Source organism: Papaver somniferum, chromosome 1, assembly GCF_003573695.1.
Source record: "Papaver somniferum cultivar HN1 chromosome 1, ASM357369v1, whole genome shotgun sequence".
NCBI classification, from domain to species: Eukaryota; Viridiplantae; Streptophyta; class Magnoliopsida; order Ranunculales; family Papaveraceae; genus Papaver; species Papaver somniferum.
In genome coordinates, this window is record NC_039358.1 from 245,998,013 (window position 1) to 246,014,866 (window position 16,854).

General features: G+C 35.8%; 1 protein-coding gene and 1 long non-coding RNA gene across 2 annotated transcripts; both read right to left on the minus strand.

Moving 5' to 3' along the window:
* Positions 1-6,077: 6,077 nt before the first annotated feature.
* On the minus strand, positions 6,078-9,461 carry LOC113340011 (protein CHUP1, chloroplastic-like). Its single transcript, XM_026585226.1, has 6 exons — positions 8,389-9,461; positions 7,356-8,267; positions 7,120-7,251; positions 6,793-6,974; positions 6,450-6,705; positions 6,078-6,365 (listed from the first exon to the last, which is right to left on the minus strand). Exons 1-6 carry the CDS (start codon positions 9,160-9,162, stop codon positions 6,285-6,287), a joined length of 2,337 nt encoding a protein of 778 aa, XP_026441011.1. The 5' UTR covers positions 9,163-9,461; the 3' UTR covers positions 6,078-6,284.
* Positions 9,462-15,800: 6,339 nt separating this feature from the next.
* On the minus strand, positions 15,801-16,551 carry LOC113340018. Its single transcript, XR_003355252.1, has 2 exons — positions 16,410-16,551; positions 15,801-16,273 (listed from the first exon to the last, which is right to left on the minus strand). It is a non-coding gene; the product is annotated as an uncharacterized LOC113340018 (long non-coding RNA).
* Positions 16,552-16,854: the final 303 nt, after the last annotated feature.

Below are 16,854 nucleotides of genomic sequence, written 5' to 3' on the forward strand. Positions count from 1 at the left end.
GCACTGGCACCATAAGTTCGTCTCTGTAAATTTCGTCACCATCAAGAGCACAGTTCAAGCAATTCTTCGCATATGGCATATGATGCTGCGATGCTGCTGTAGAACATCTTCCTTCTTCTTCCATCTACACTTCTCCAATTCATCGATTCAACACCATCTTCTACTGCCCTAACTTCACTGCGGCTGTTGTTGTATTTCTCAGTTGAGACTGAATTCAGAGTAAGAACTACTTCCCATACAGACAAATCTATCTCCACTTGTGAAATCGATTCACATCAACCGAGAGTCACAGCTCCCCTTCGAATTCTTCTCAAAACCCATCTCAGAACTTTCATCCACTCTCTTAATCCCTGGAAACAACACCTTCTTTCTTCATTGACCGAACACCATCAACATCCATTCTATTGTCATCAATTTCACTATGCGAACCCTCAATTCCACGGATGTTACTAGCCTGAATGAGAAAGAAACTGAAAATTTCTTTTGTTTCGGTAAAGTAGAAGATGCCCACAAGAGATGTGGTAATAGAGTAAGCCACATCTCCTGTTTACTCCTTAGACGCTGGTGGGTTAGGCTTGACTGGCTCGAACGTGATGGCTCAGTAGTTGTGGCGCGACTGGCATGAGCATTTGTGAAGGCAGCTCAATCAATTAACCTAGCTACTATATGCTTATAGTCGCAAACAACATTTAGCTCTTCGTTCAGCCAATTATTCTCCGGATTCACTTGTAATTCCCGTAAAAGTTCTAAAACATAGTAGTTGTTAGCGGGATATCATGACCTAGCTAGTATAAATGTGGGTATAAAAGTGTTACACTTGCGTACTTATCAAATTCCCCCACACTAATATTTTGCTAGACCCGAGTAAAATAGAAATTAGACCCGCTCCACAGCTGATCATATACGAAACTCCAAGCCCCGCTCCACATTTGGTCATCATTATTTTTTATTATTATTATTATTTAGAAACCCGCTCCACAGCTGGTCATTTTTTTTTACAGACCTGCTCCACAGCTGGTCATAGTATGGTAAGAAAATAAAAAATAGACCCGCTCCACAGCTGGTGATGAAATGATAAGAAACATACCCCGCTCCACAGCTGGTCATAATATACAAGAAAATTCCTAAAATAGACTCGCTCCACAGCTGGTCATAACTTGAAAGTGAATAACCTACAAAAATCTTAAGTGTTAACCACTCCCCGACACTTGATGTTTACATTTTCCTCAATGTAATCCAGACATTCTAAGTAAAAATCCAGGTGGGAAATTTCTATTATGCGATGCAACAAGCAAATGAATGAAAATAAAAGATCAAGTTGACGAAACACATCTGTGAGTTGACTCCCACGAAGCAAATTATTTTGCGGTCCTGCAAAAAGAACAAACAAAATGTAAAAAGGAACAAAAATCTACTAATATACAACAACAATGATCAAAATAGTGTTAGTCTTGATAGACCGGATCTTCGAGGAGAACAATTTCCACCTCGGTATTAATGAGCTCTCAAAATGGTTTCACTCGTTGTCCAATCACCTTAAACATATTACCATATTCTCTGTTCTCAAGTTTGACAGCCCAATGAGGGAAAACTTCTTTGACATAGTATGGGCCTGTCCAACGAGATCTCAACTTGCCAGGAAATAAATGCAACCTAAAATTATACAAGAGAACTTTCTGCCGAGGTTCAAATGACGTACGACTAATCAACTTATTATGAAACACTTTATTTTTCTCTTTTTAAAGCTTTGCATTCTCATATGCATCATTCCTAATTTCTTCCAACTCATTGAGTTGAAGCTTACGGTGATTCCCAGAGCTGTAGACAATCAACACTAAAATTCTTAATGGCCCAATAGGCCTTATGTTCTAACTCAGACAGTAAATGACATGCCTTTCCATAGACAAGTCGATACGGAGACATACCGATGGGTGTCCTATAAGCAGTTCGATAATCCCAAAGTGCATCCAATAATCGTGCAGACCAATCATTACGATTTGGATTCACCGTTTTCTATAATATTTGTTTAATTTGTCGGTTAGAAACTTCGACTTGACCAAAAGTCCAAGAACCATTAATGGAATGGAATACTTACTTAAAAGAGTCTTAAAGAACCATTGCAAAAATGCGACCCTCCATCACTTATAGTGGCTCTAAGGTACCAAATCGAGAATATATGTATTCTCTAACGAACTTGATCACAACGTTGCGATCATTTGTCTTGGTAGGTATAGCCTATACCCATTTGGACACATAATCAACTGCTAGATGTATACATTACCATTTGAAGAAGAGAAAGGTCCCATGAAGTCTATTCCCCATACGTCAAATATTTCCACTATCAATATGGAGTTCAGCGACATCATGTTGCGCCTAGTAATCCTTCCCAGCTTTTGGCACCTGTCACAACTTCGACAAAACTCATGAGTATCATTAAACAAGTAGGCGAATAAAATCCACATTGCAGAATTTTGGCAGCAGTTTTCTTAGAGCTAAAATGACCACCACAGGCATAAGAATGGAAAAAAGTGACAACACTCATAATTTCATCATTAAGCACACATCTACGAATAATCTGATCCGGACAATATTTGAACAAATATGGGTCATCCTGAAAAAAATGTTTAACCTCAGATAAAAATTTATTTCTATCTAAATTCGACCAATGCTCAAGAATTTGACCAATAGCAATATAATTAACAATATCAGCAAACCAAGGTAACTGCGAAACATCAAATAATTGTTCATCGGGAAATGATTCGTGCAATGCTTTATTAGAAGACTCTGAAATGATCATAGAAAGGTGATCTGCCACTATGTTTTCGGAATCCTTCTTGTCCTGAATATCAAATTTAAACTCCTGCAGCAATAATATCCATATAATCAACCTAGGTTTAGCATCCTTCTTGGAAAGAAGTTTGGAAAGAAGGTACTTCAATACAGCATGATCAGAGAATATAACGATTTTAGACCTTAAAAGATAAGGTCTGAATTTTTCTAAGGAAAACACAATCGATAAGAGTTCTTTTTCACTAGTGGTGTAACATCATTCAATGTCTTACTAGCATAGTAAATAGCATGCTGTGCTTTATCCTTGCGCCGTCCTAGAACAACTCCAACTACAAACTTAGAAGCATTATACATAATCTCAAATGAAATATTCCAATTAGGCGGTTGTATAATAGGGGAAGAATTTAACAACAATTTTAGCTTCTCAAAATCTGCAACACAAGTTTCATCAAAGACAAAAACAACGTCCTTACCAAGAAGATTGCATAAAGGACGTGAGATCTTACTACAATCTTTAATAAAATGATAGTAAAAACCTGCATGACATAGGAATGATCTAACTTCAGTACATGTATGTGGAGGTTTCAACTTAGAAATTAAATTAGCCTTAGCCTTGTCTACTTATATACCTTTGGAAGAAACAATGTGACCTAACACAATTCCAGACTGAACCATGAAGTTACATTTCTCCCAATTCAACACAAGATTCTTCTCCTTGCATCTCACTAAGACAAGAGTGACACGATGGAGACATTCATCAAAACAAGAACCAAACACAGAAAAATTATCCATGAAAACTTTAAACTAAAAGGGCTGCCTTCTTCCCACTTATTAAACATGCCCATGCAGTCCAGTAACTAACTGCGCATGCTTTGCACAGATGACTACAGACGGCACACTTGGCTCTACACACACAATGAGTCCATTTCATCACGGAAACTATCTAATGGTTTTACCATTACTCAGTCTTAAGAACAAGTGTATAATCAAAAATCAGCAAATCGTGCACCCCAAGGAGATATTCTGATTCTCAGGATATCTAATATCCTCTATGAAAAATCTTTAGTAAAACCTATATTCTCTGTCAGACTGGTTTCTACAGAAACTTTTTGACTTTCAATTAAATGATATCCACCACCTAAGGGTGTTATTGCTTTAAATTTAGATGGATCATATGATGTTACCAAAAATGCTGGCATATGTATGATCCGGCGTGACTTTGCAGGTACATCTGTGGATTCTTTCCGGGAGAACCAAGTCCGGAGCATGTGGAAGGGTTGGTACTCAATGAAGCTGTTAAGTGGGCGCAACACTTAAAGCTCGAGGCAGTCAACTTTGAAACATATTCAAAAATCATAATATAAACAATTTCTAAGCTGACATTCGTCATTTTATTAGAGATATTATTATTAGTTTTCATGTAAATGTTGGAAATGTTATTTCCCAAAAAAACAAAATAAGGTGGCATATGTTCCATCTAAGGCTGCTAGAAGAGAAAAACTTACAAGAAAAATGGCCGTTGAACCACCTAATTGTATTGTCTTGTCCTCTTAGTTCATTAATAAAATTTTCATATCAGAAACTAAAACCTATACTTAAGTAAATTTTTAATGAACTTGTTGCTCAGCTCGTCGTTCGGCTTCTCTTTACCGATATGTAATGAATTTGTTGTATTTGAGTATTGGTATTTTAAATGATAATAATAATATAATAATCATAATTCATTAAAAAAAACTATCTTATTTTTATTATGGATCAATGATTACGTTGTTATAATAAATAAAATTAAAAAAAGTAGATTAAGATAAATATTTGTTTATAAAAAAAATTCATTAATTGCCAAATAAATAAATTAAAAATAAAATAAAATTGAAACTTGAATTTGGACACCAAAAAGTAAAAACTCACTTATTTCATCATCTATTTCTCATTATTCGGAGCACATTCGTTACATGCCACCCCTTATCATGACTATGGCCATTTATATAGCAAATAAGGTCTGATTTCTCATCTGAAACAATATACATGACTATGGCCATTTGTATAGCAAATAAGGTCCGACTGATCATCTGAAACCATGTACACCATCTGATCGAATTTTCGATCTGACAGATGTTATGACACCTTTCCAAATCCCTTTTGGCTTTGTAAATTTGAAATCCTTCTTTTCTAGACTTACCATTATCATCCACCCACCAGAAGTTACACCAGAAAAGTGTTGTATCAAAAAAATTGACATGAAACGACCAATCCCAAGCAGCATCAAAAGCCAAACTGCGTTCACCAAGATCATTATCAGTAGATTTGCAATGGTAGGTAAGCATTAATTTGGAGATAACTTATTCCAAACGACTACAACCACTTCGCTAGCATGTGTTCCACAGCCATCCGTTAACGATGAAAACCCAAACAATATTGTTAAAAGTACAAGAAAGAAATTGACTAAGGGGTGTTAGTCTTCAAGGGAGTTGGGGGAGTAGGGTGTAGTTGGATTTTTCCCCGTTAGTCGTGGGGGAGTTCGAGGGAGTCTCTCAAAATTCCCGTTAGTCGTGAGAGAGTTTGGAAGAGTCTCCCAAACTCCCTAGAAAACCTTGTTAATCGTGGGGGAGTTTGAAAGAAACTCTTAAACTCCCTGTTAATCGTAAAAATTAGAACGTTAGGGAGTTGGTTTTTTTTTTTGGGAGTTCTAGGGAGTTTATAGTGTATTTTTGCCTCACTCCAAATCTCTCAAAAAAGTAGAGATTTTGGGAGAGTCTTTCAAACTCCCTACACTCAAAATACCAAACTCTCTCAAACTCCCTATACTCTCTTACACTCCCTCAGAATCCCCAACAATCAAAATACATTAAACTCCCTCCAACTCACTCTTGGACTAACCCCTACACAAAAATTTCATTTATTAAAGAAAGAGAATAAAATGATTAATGAGGATTAATTTCCAAGAATGGCATAAAATTAGTGATTCCATTTCTGATAGGAAACAATAAAGGGGGCGGATAAGAGATCTTCAAATTTTGGAAACTTGAGTAAAAACTATTTTTGAAAATCTCTTTACTGCTGCATACCAACTAAATTACTTGGCAAATCATGCCAAGTAAAACTTGAGTAAACGTGGATCACTTCTTGATGTCAGTATGAAACATATTATGTTAGAAATGTTGTTCAAGATGAAAACATCAGGTGGCATTATAAGAAAACTGAAAATATTACTTGATCGATCTTCCACGCATTGAAACTCAACATTTTCATTAATAATTTCCTTTACATATCTATAATTTCATCAAAACTTTTAGCTCTTCACAGCTCCATCATAGTGACAGACACAAACATACCAACAACACACAATGAACAGACCCGGACACGATCGTAGTCCATAATCACTCTAGCTTTAACATCATTATGATAACCTAAATTTTAATTCCATTCCTTACTATCCGTATAGCTTACTGAGATGGTAAGCCCCCCCACCCCATCTGTTGTTGTTATTCTTCCTTTTACTTTTGTATTTCAGACATTGCCAAGTTGCGGAGCTCTTCAAATGCATGCATTGTTTCTGCATCAAACCCTCCTGCAAACTGCATCAACAAAAAACTAGTAAGCAAGCAGTAAATACAATTTCCTCGAGAAAAATATCTGCTCATTCGTTAAATGACAGTTACCTGATGAATTCGGAAAGCAAATCTGACTCCTCGAAGTAACATGTACTCCAATGCTGGATCTTTCTCCGATGCTCTCTTGGTTAACAGCTCCATCCCGACTCTCTTCATGTATTTCTTAGCTAACTTCACCGATCCAAATTTGATCTTGCTAATAATCCCGGTGTCCAGCATCCAGTCTGTGGGAATTTGATAATCTTTGCAGTGGCGCATCAACCCATCTCTCGTCCTTGATAGACTATGCACACTGCGCTCCATCCTGGTAACAGAAGATTGCGCCATCTAAGATAATGGGTAATTTAAAGCAACAAAATTTTCAAATCATGTAATTCAAGGTCATACGTACTTCTCTGACAAAGCCACCATCTTCTTTAATGCAGTATCACATGGAAGCCTAGGATCATCCACATAGCTAGAAACTTCAGATTCCAACTTGTTAAGGTCTCTGTACCCAAAAGCTGCTTCTCGTAAAGTATCAGCTTTTTTCTCAGGCCACTCGAAGTGCTTCAGGACTGCCCTTTCATCAACCTTAATAGAAAACAAAATAAAAACTAAACCTTAAGATATTGCAAGACTTGTTTCAAAGACGGTTTTCTAAGCATTCAATTAGTTGCACAAATATGTTGACATTCAGGTAAAAGCATTGCTGAGGGAGATATGGTGTACAACTTACAAGGAAGCAAAGCTCGTCGTCGAGCCACTTTACAAACGCAACCACATCTTCAATGTCGTAGTACACAGCCCCATTCACCTCTCTGATCAACGAGTTCACAAATTCACCTTGAGTCTCAACATCTGCCTTAATCTACATATCACAATGATTTCATGAATTAGCATCATCCAACACCCCAATCTAAGAGTTACAAGTAATTCAAAACCACAAAATTGGAAAAACAAAATGTAACTTACAGCAAGTAAATGTGACGAACGGTTCTCAATCTCATCAATCATGCTACTACGAGCATTTGAAACGTCATGTGCCTCACAAACTCCTCCACTAGCAGCATCCTTTCTGGATTCCCTCTTCATAAGTGAATGATAGAATTCAACTACCTGGGGAACTCTTTGCACCGCATTCGTGTTACTTCTCATTGATAGGAGCTTTGGAGGAGGTGGAGGGGGTGGTGGAGGTGCTGGTGCCATTGGAGTTGATGCTGTCGTTAATTCTTTAACTACATTGCTGGAAATCGAACATGAAGGCCTTGGAGGAGGGTTTGGAATGCGCAATGCTCGCTTCTCCACATCTAATGCAGCTGTCATTCTACTAATTTCCTGTGAGTTTTCGAAAAATTGAGGACTTTGCCCACCACCCGATTCTTCTTCATTCTCAGTTTCCTTGGCACAAGTTGTAAAACCATCTGACTGTCTTCTCTTGTTTTGCACAAACTGATCATCCGCAAACAACTTGGATCCACTTATCGAATGCCTCCGTCTCGGACTTGACAAATCCACAGCGTCTTTATCCAATGCAAGATGTGGGAACCCAAAATTCGACAAATCCTCACCAATCTTAGGCCATTTTTTTAACTTCTTCATCAAGTGCAACTTCTTCCCACTACTGAATTCAAACAAATCTTTGCTCGATGATGATCCGCTGCTGACGGCAACATTCTCACCATCATCCTCAACTGATGAATTCTGGTTCTCCGAACCCGAATTCTGCAATTCGTTTCTCAAACAAGAATTCACCCATCTCAAGTACACAAGTTCCTCAACCTCAGTTAACCTATTCATCTGTAAACCCTCTACTTGTTTACACAAATCCTCGTTCGTATCTCTTAACGTAGACGCTTCGGCTTTCACCTTAGCTAGAACATCACTCTATTGCACATACCAACAACCAATTGCACATACATAATCAAAAACAAGCCAAGAAAAACCAAATTGAACACGAAAAAACACCAAAATTGAAGCAACTAATTAGAAAACTCAGAATCCATACCTCCGAAACGTTTTCCAGTGCAGCCAATCGAGTCTCCGCAGTGGATAATCTACAACTTAAATTCCTCTTCTGCAGCTGCAATTCCTTATTCAATCTCCGCAATTCGACAACTTCCGTTTCAAGATTACACTTAGAATTGACATTTTCTTGTTTCTTTGAAGCTTGCACATGATTCTCAACAATGGAAGACAAAGAAACCAATTGCTCAATCAAACTCTTGCTCTCGGTCTCCAATAATCCAACTTTCTTCACAAGATTATCAGTTTCCACCCTCTTGGATTCAAGTTCTTTCTCCAAATGTGAAACTTTAGGGTTCTTCTTGTGTTCTGATAACTCAGATTGTAAATTCAATTCCCTTTCTTTCGATTCCTTTAACAATGTTCTCAAATGATCTAATTCCAGAAACAAATCATGAGATCCTTTAGTAGATGAAGGTCTCTCAGCTGGATAAACCTGAGATGGATGTGCTGAACATGTAAATTCTCCGAGAATCGATCGTTTCGCACGAGATTGATTAGACGGCGGCAACGTTGCCCGATTAGTTGATGCTGAAAGTGGTAATCTACTTGCTGGGATTGTGGTTGTGGTTGCAGTTTTAGTTTTCTTATCAGCTGAAAACCCTTTAACGATCTGAGAACCCCATGATGATGCTGATTTCAGTTTCGATGCATTCGTTGTACTCTTTAAAACAGGGTTCACTCCTCCTCCTCTGGTTGGATTTTGATTTTGATCAGCAAACTTAGTTGATTTTGTTGAATTATTCACTTCTCTCATCTTAGAAACAGAGGAATAGCACTTGAGCTTCTTGAATGAATAACAAGATGAATCAAGATATTAAATGAGACCCAGATTTTAAAATCCCCTGAGAAACAAAGGGTTTGAATGTTTTGACACTGATTGTTGCTTCATAATGGTAATATCATATCACATACATTCCTGTTGAGAAACAGAGTAAATAGATCTTGAAAACTCATTCAATTAGAGGTTTTTTCAGATATTTGAAAAGAACCCCAGAGAAGAAAATGAAAAATCTGAGAGTATTGAACCCTGAAATCACTACAAATTTCGAGGAATTGGTGTGTGATTTTAGAAAGAGACAGAGAGAGAGACGAATTTAATGTAAATACTGAAAAACTGAGCCTTTTCTTTTCTTTTTTTACTTTAATTTGAATTTTGAAAATTTGAAAGTTTATTTCTTAACGTTCGTATTCTGTGCCTTTGATAATAGTGCTACAGTGTAGTTGGAGTTGGTGAAAAGTTTGTTTACATGAGGCATTGACAGTAGGATTATATAGAGATTAGTGTGAGCGTTGGTTTAATGGATATTATGGGGTGTTGTGTTGAAAGCAGTATAGGATGGGATGTATGGGATATTTGATTGGTTTGATTAAGTGAAAGTGAAAAGTCGATAAGTGGTGACAAAAACAAATTTGGGAACAAAACAAAAGGCGATATAAGCGTGCATCATTAAATGACAAACCACATGATAATACGGGTATGGATGTTCCGGATATGGAGATTAGCTTACTCGGATGAGGGCATGACCCTAGTTAGCAATTCGGGATGCGGCAAACGTACGTAACGGCAAACGTACGAGTATTATACGGTTTTGTAAAATCCAGATTCGGTCCAAAATTCGGTCAAGAGGATGTGATTCGTCAGTAATTCGGAACGGCATACGTACGTGTATAATTCGATTTATAAATGTGAGTTCGACTCTGAAAATTCGGTATCTATATATAACAAATAATTTGTATTTATAAGGTCATAGACCAATTTTTATGCATATGTATGAGTTATTTAAAGAAAAAATAAACTTAATATGATGATATTAATAATATATACAACATTAGTTATCCAAGAGGACGTCGTATGGTGGTTTAGATGCTTGGTTAGTGAGTTTGCGATCTCTCTCACCTTCACCTTCAAATCTCTTCAGTCGTTTTTGTTTCATAAAAATTACAACACGTCTAATATTCGGTCGTGTATGCTCGGGAGGCAGTAAAGCCCAAAAAATGGAGTCTTTGAAAAGTAAAAGCTAAAGAATTTATGGCGAATTAAGCGGACGTATCATTCGGGATACGTAAAATTCGTGAACGGTTCGCGAATAATCCGGGAATGCCACATAATACGCGACTTGGGTTCGGAGTTGCAAACGTACGCGAATAAGACGGTAAAATTCGTGATACGGAAAAATTCGCGAATGATTCGCGAATCATTCGCGAACTTACTAACTAGGGGCATGACATGGACATGTTCGTATGCACATGCTAAAAAATGTTACGCTACTATGAGAAATTACTGAGCGACAGAATTTATAGCGAATGTTATTGACAATATCGCCAGCGCTGCCATGTATATCGCTTGATATTGACTCTAGCGCCAATGGCTAGTTCTTTATCACTATAAATAAATAATTTTGAAACTCAGAACTTATTCCAAAATTTTCGGGGTAAGTTATTTTTCTCTATTCTCTAATTCTTTCTTTCTTAATCTAAATTTATTTATTCTCTATTCTCTCTTTCTCAATCTAATTTATTTTTTCGAATTTTTCCAAATGGCACAATTTCAAACCCAACTTGATTCGACAGCACAACTTGATTTTTCCGGAGTAGCGCTTGAAGGTGTCGTTAAAAAGATAAGTGATAGTTGAAAAAGCGGGGGTCTAACAACCACACCCAATATTTCGCTTAACAATCTGTATGGACAAACTTCAATGTAATTCCAAGAGAATCAACTAGACAGTCAGACTCAATCAATGGAAATATATCCAAGAGTTGTATCTCTATTTCTCAATGTAATCAGCAAATCAAACAAATAGAAATCCACGAGCCTGATTAATATGAGAAACTACTTGAACGGTACCAAAGACCAATGTTTCAAGTGTTAATCAATTTATATCAACAACCAAAGGTTGAATTATCTAATTGATTAAACTACGCACAACCTGTGATATTTCAATTATATAAACAAATATAATGTGGAAAAGAAATAACAAAGACACCGGAAATTTTGTTAACGAGGAAACCGCAAATGCAGAAAAACACCAAGACCTAGTCCATATTTGAACACCACACTGTATTAAGCCAGTACGGACACTAGCCTACTCCAAGTAGGACAGAGATGTAGTTGAGCCCTAACCAATCTCACACTGATCAAGGTATAGTCGCGTTCCTTACGCCTCTGAATCTCAGCAGGACTCTACGCACTTGATTCCGTAGCTGATCTCACCCACAACTAAGAGTTGCTGCGACACAAAGTCGAAGACTTGATAAACCAATTTGTCTCACACAGAAAAGTCTATTGAATAGATAAATCTATCTCCCACATATAAACCTATGAGTTTTTTTTCCGTCTTTGATAAATCAAGGTGAACATGAACCAATTGATATACCAGACTTATATTCCCGAAGAACAGCCTAGAAATATCAATCACCTCACAATAATCTTAATCGTATGGTAGCGAAACAAGATGTTGTGGAATCACAAACGATGAGACGAAGATGTTTGTGACTACTTTTTATCTTTCCTATCGGTGAATAAATCTCGAGCAAATCTTAGAGAAGATAATACTTAATACGATAGAAAACAGCAAGATCATAACACCCAACTACAGAGAAAATAGTTGGATATGGCTTCACAATCCTATTAAAGTCTTCAAGTCGTTAACCTACAGGGTTTCGTGAAAAACCTAAGGTTAAAGGAGAATCGACTTTAGTCGCAACTAGTATCACACATGAGGCGTGGGATTAGATTTTCCCACTTGTTAGAGTTCTCCTTTATATAGTCTTCAAAACAGGGTTTGCAATCTAAGTGGTAACAAAGTATTCAATATTCACCGTTATATGAAAACCTGATTAGACTCAGGCTAATATCTTTCAACCATTAGATCGAACTTAGCTTGTTACACACAAATGAAAAGTGACTTCATTTAGATATGGGTAACCGTACCTAAACTTGTACACCTAACCGTACCTAAGCTTGTTAGCTCAATAATAGTTAACCGAAGTTAGCCATATGAACACTTTCAAATCAACCATATTCATCATAACTATAACTAGTTCAAGTGACTCAAATGAAACCAGTTCTATAGTTGTTCAATTTTGTGTATTCTCATAGAAATATACAAGACACAATTAAAGCAAAATCGATTTTGATTCACTCGAGTATTTAGTTGGGATAGAATGCTAGATCCTTTCACAATAAGAAAAGTTCAAAGATTGTTGTTCAACAAAAGATTAAGTATACTCTATTTCAGAGATTCATGATCAACAAAAGACTAAGTATAATCTATTTACTCGGTGACTTGTTTTTCAAAACTTGAATCTCATAGTTTTCTCTATGATTTCAAGAGATTTCCACCGATGTGGTTAAAAGTTAAGAATTCTCTTGATTTTCAGAGCTTCTGGCCCCACTTTAATAGATTTTAGATCAATAAGAAATTACGGGACAAAAATTAGAATAACATAAAAGTCTTTGTCCCATTTCACATAAAATTCAGACCAATAGAAAGTTACTAAAGAAAATTAAGACCAATAAGGACTTAAATGCTTTTGTCCCCTTAATTTGATTTACTAAATCTCAATCCCTAAACTTATTTAAACGAAAAATAAAAAAGGATTATTTAATAAAATCGATATGGGAAAAAATAGTTATATGTTATCCAATTGTGGTAAAAACAGAAAACCAATATAAAAAATAACAAAAAATAAAATGTATTTACAAAAAATTTGGCTTCTCTTAAATGTAACCCATGGTTTTATTAACCATAATCCATTTTAATCATAACCCATCATTTTATTGATTTTATTAACGATAACTCATTCATAACCCATAAAATATAAACCGATTTCATTCCTCTTCTCACCGATTCACACAATTACTCATCTAGTATTACCTGTTCACCTCAAACTATATTCACATATCCATTAAAGAAAACAGGGTCATCTTGATTTGTTCCTAAAAGGAATCCATTGTAAAAAACAGGGCCACCTTGATTCGTTCCTAAAAGGAAAAGCAAAAACTATCAGCAACAAGTACTGTACTTGCCTATGAACGTTCATAGTAATACCATTTTTCCAAATCAATGTAGAATCCAAACCAATATATACTGATCATTAGTCAGTGTATGTTTCTCTGAACTTACCAATCATTAAACCAACATTTTAAGCTGAACTAAATTCATTATAACTTAAGATACATATACGTAGATTGCAACCAACATCATTGCACCTGCCTGTGACATTAATCCATTAATGGTGAAACACTTCCCGTGATGAGAATTTCACCTTAAAAGTTAATTTATCTGGTGACAATTTTCGTTGTTTCTGATATGCTAAAATTTGGGTAGTATGAGTTAAATTTGATGACGGAGGTGAAGATTTTTTGCAAGAGGTTTTAATCAAGAAACAAAACAACTCCATGAATTATTATCATGATAGTATGATACAATGCTACAATATTATGGTGGTGTTGCTGCTGGATCTCTTATGGTGGTGCTGGAGGCGAGTTGGTAAATCCTTACAATTTACGTTTTATAATTGATTGTTGTGTCATCGAGTCACTGATTCACTATGGTTTAGCAACTCAAATACCTAGTTCATAGGCTATGGTTAATAATACACAAAGGTCAAACTTAAATTTTGAGTCTAGCTATACAGACCACAGTTAAATTGGCTATGGTTAATAAAAACGAGGGCTATATTTAAGAGAAGCCAAATTTTTACCATAGTTATCCGTTATCCAATAATAGTAAATCTAAAAAACTAAGATTTTCAAAATCTAAAAGATGCATGGGTTTAAATTAGTTATTCCCCGTTCTAAGAAGCAACTCGGGATCAAGTTCATATTGCAAAAGAAAAGGACTTTTTTTTGTTGCACGGGCTCAAGTTTTAAGAAACTGCGCGAGTTTAAATTAGTTATCCCAAATCTCAAAAACTGCACGGGCTCAAGTTCATATTCAAAGATAAAGTAAAATTCTGCGGGTTCAAGTTCATATCAAAAAACAAAAACTGCACGAACTCAAATTCATAATATTGCACGGACACGTCTAAAAAGATGAGATAATTGTGTCAGACACACAATTGGACACCACACTCAGCTGACACTTCCCGATACTTGATGGCACACCACATCATATGTCTAGTAAAAATCGACATTGGACACTTTATGGACACTTTTTGACATTCCATTAATGATTCATATTGGTTTAGAAAATAAAAACAAATAAAATATGATAGTAATTAATTATTTTTTAAACCAAATCCAAGCATTATTCGTGAAAGACATAATCATTATTTCATATTATTAATTTTACTTAATTATTAATCAAGTATTTAGAAATAAAAATAATTACTTTGTTGAGTAACGAGTTGTAAAGCCTCATTTTAATAGTGCATACAATACATATTTAACATGTCCTCGTAACCTGTTTTTTTGAGATTTAATGTATCCCAGTAACCTGTTTTTTTAGATTTCACGTATCCCAGTAACCATGTATCGTGTCCGTGTCTATACACCATATGTTCATATTAAAAAATGTACGGATTCAAGTTCTAAGAAATTGCGCCGACTTATATTCTTCATATTAAGGAAAAAGAAAAACAATTCCTAAAATTCCGTCCATACGGAAAAAATGTATTTGACAAAACCAATACTTACAGAATTTTTATTACCATAGTTATTCCAATTGTGGAAAATAAACCAATATCTTTTAAATTTAAAGAACTGCACAAACTTAAATTAATTATCTAGGCCCTGCAACGCATGGGCGCAAGAACTAGTTCGAATAATGTCATGACCAATTAGGCTAAGATGTATTGTGATTACAATAACATGTCGCTTGTATAGCGATTACAATAACAGGTCGTGTAAATGGACTGTGAAAAACCATCCCTTCACAGGTTTTTTCATGATGGGCCTGAAAATAACCCCCAGTTAATTCCCTAAAAAGCAGGATTCATCCTTATGGGAGTGGCGGTTTTGTTTAGTTCATTTACGCCGTCCGTGTAGAACCACCATTTCGGTTATTTGTGAACAAAGAAGTAGTTTACTACGTTTTTCTGTCCATACATTTTTCGTCTCAAGGGTGAAACAAATTGTTTGTACCCTCCTTTTTTTTTGATCTTTAAATTTTTGTTTGCAAAAATAAATAAATTTATTAATGGAATCTTGTTCAAGTTGATTAGCAAGATGGATCTGTTCTTAGAAGTTAGAACTGCGTAGATGCTATATATATATATATATATATATATATATATTTTTTTTTTTTTTTTTTTTTTTTTTTTTTGCAATCTTCCTATTGTGTTTGCTTAACAAAAATCATTTCCTACCATCAAAATTTGGCAATTTGAAAACTGTGCAGTTCTGTTGTTGGGTTTTGGAATGATAGACACTAAGACACAGAAAAGAAATCAGATCAATCGCCAATGACAATTTATTTATTTGGAAGCAGTTGTGCAGCCACCATTACAACAATAACACAAAACGGCAAACAAACAACAACATGTACAACTGCGATGAAGCTAGCATAAGTTGCTTTTAATAAAACAGGCAAGCGTTCCATGGTAGACTGACCGGCATAACATAACATAACATAACATAACATCCGTTTTAGCAGAGATCAAGGGACGTCTAGTCTAGACATTGGCTATAGCAAGTACATACGTGCTTTCCTGTTTCCTCCTCATAGTGTATCTGGGCACACCTAACCTCGATTTCAGGGTTAACATGAACCATAGAAATTAGACACCAAGACGAGCACGTTTGGTAGGCATAATCTTGATAACTAGTAACCACAGCAGTCCCGCCACAATCATTTCCCCAGTTATGAGGAACATACCCTGCGTACCCTGTACACACATGGGGAAGAGCAGCGTACGAACCCCTGTGCATAGAATAATGGATGAATGTTCATTAGTTAATGTCACAACAGAAAGACTTGTACTTGATGCAATATATAAGTCATATTATAAAAGAGAGTGTAGATGAACACAAAAACATATAGATCAACGACTACTTACATCGATTGGATAAGAATTGAAGCAATGATGCAGCCAAGGAAAAGTGAGATTTTAGCTGCTGCCATGATAACTATAATAGTACTTGATACTTGTTTCGTTTGTGAATGCTAAACACAAGACCATGACCTCTATTTATACAGTAAAAGTGCTTCTTTGTCATTAAAGATAAGATCCAAAATTATATGCAAATTAATCGGGTTGTGGAAAGCTCCAACCCCTTTCGGTAACCTGAATTATTTTTATTTTGTCAACTCATTGATAGGAATATCCAGCCGATGATCCAGTCATCCAGGTTTGGAAATCCCAGCTGGTGATATTGTCAGTGGTTTCACCAAAGAAGATTCTATGTGCTTGTAGTATACTATATTTGAACTGGAAACATCATATTGTATATTCCTGTCTGAGCAACAATATAAATTTTTTACATTGATTATACTCGAGTAAA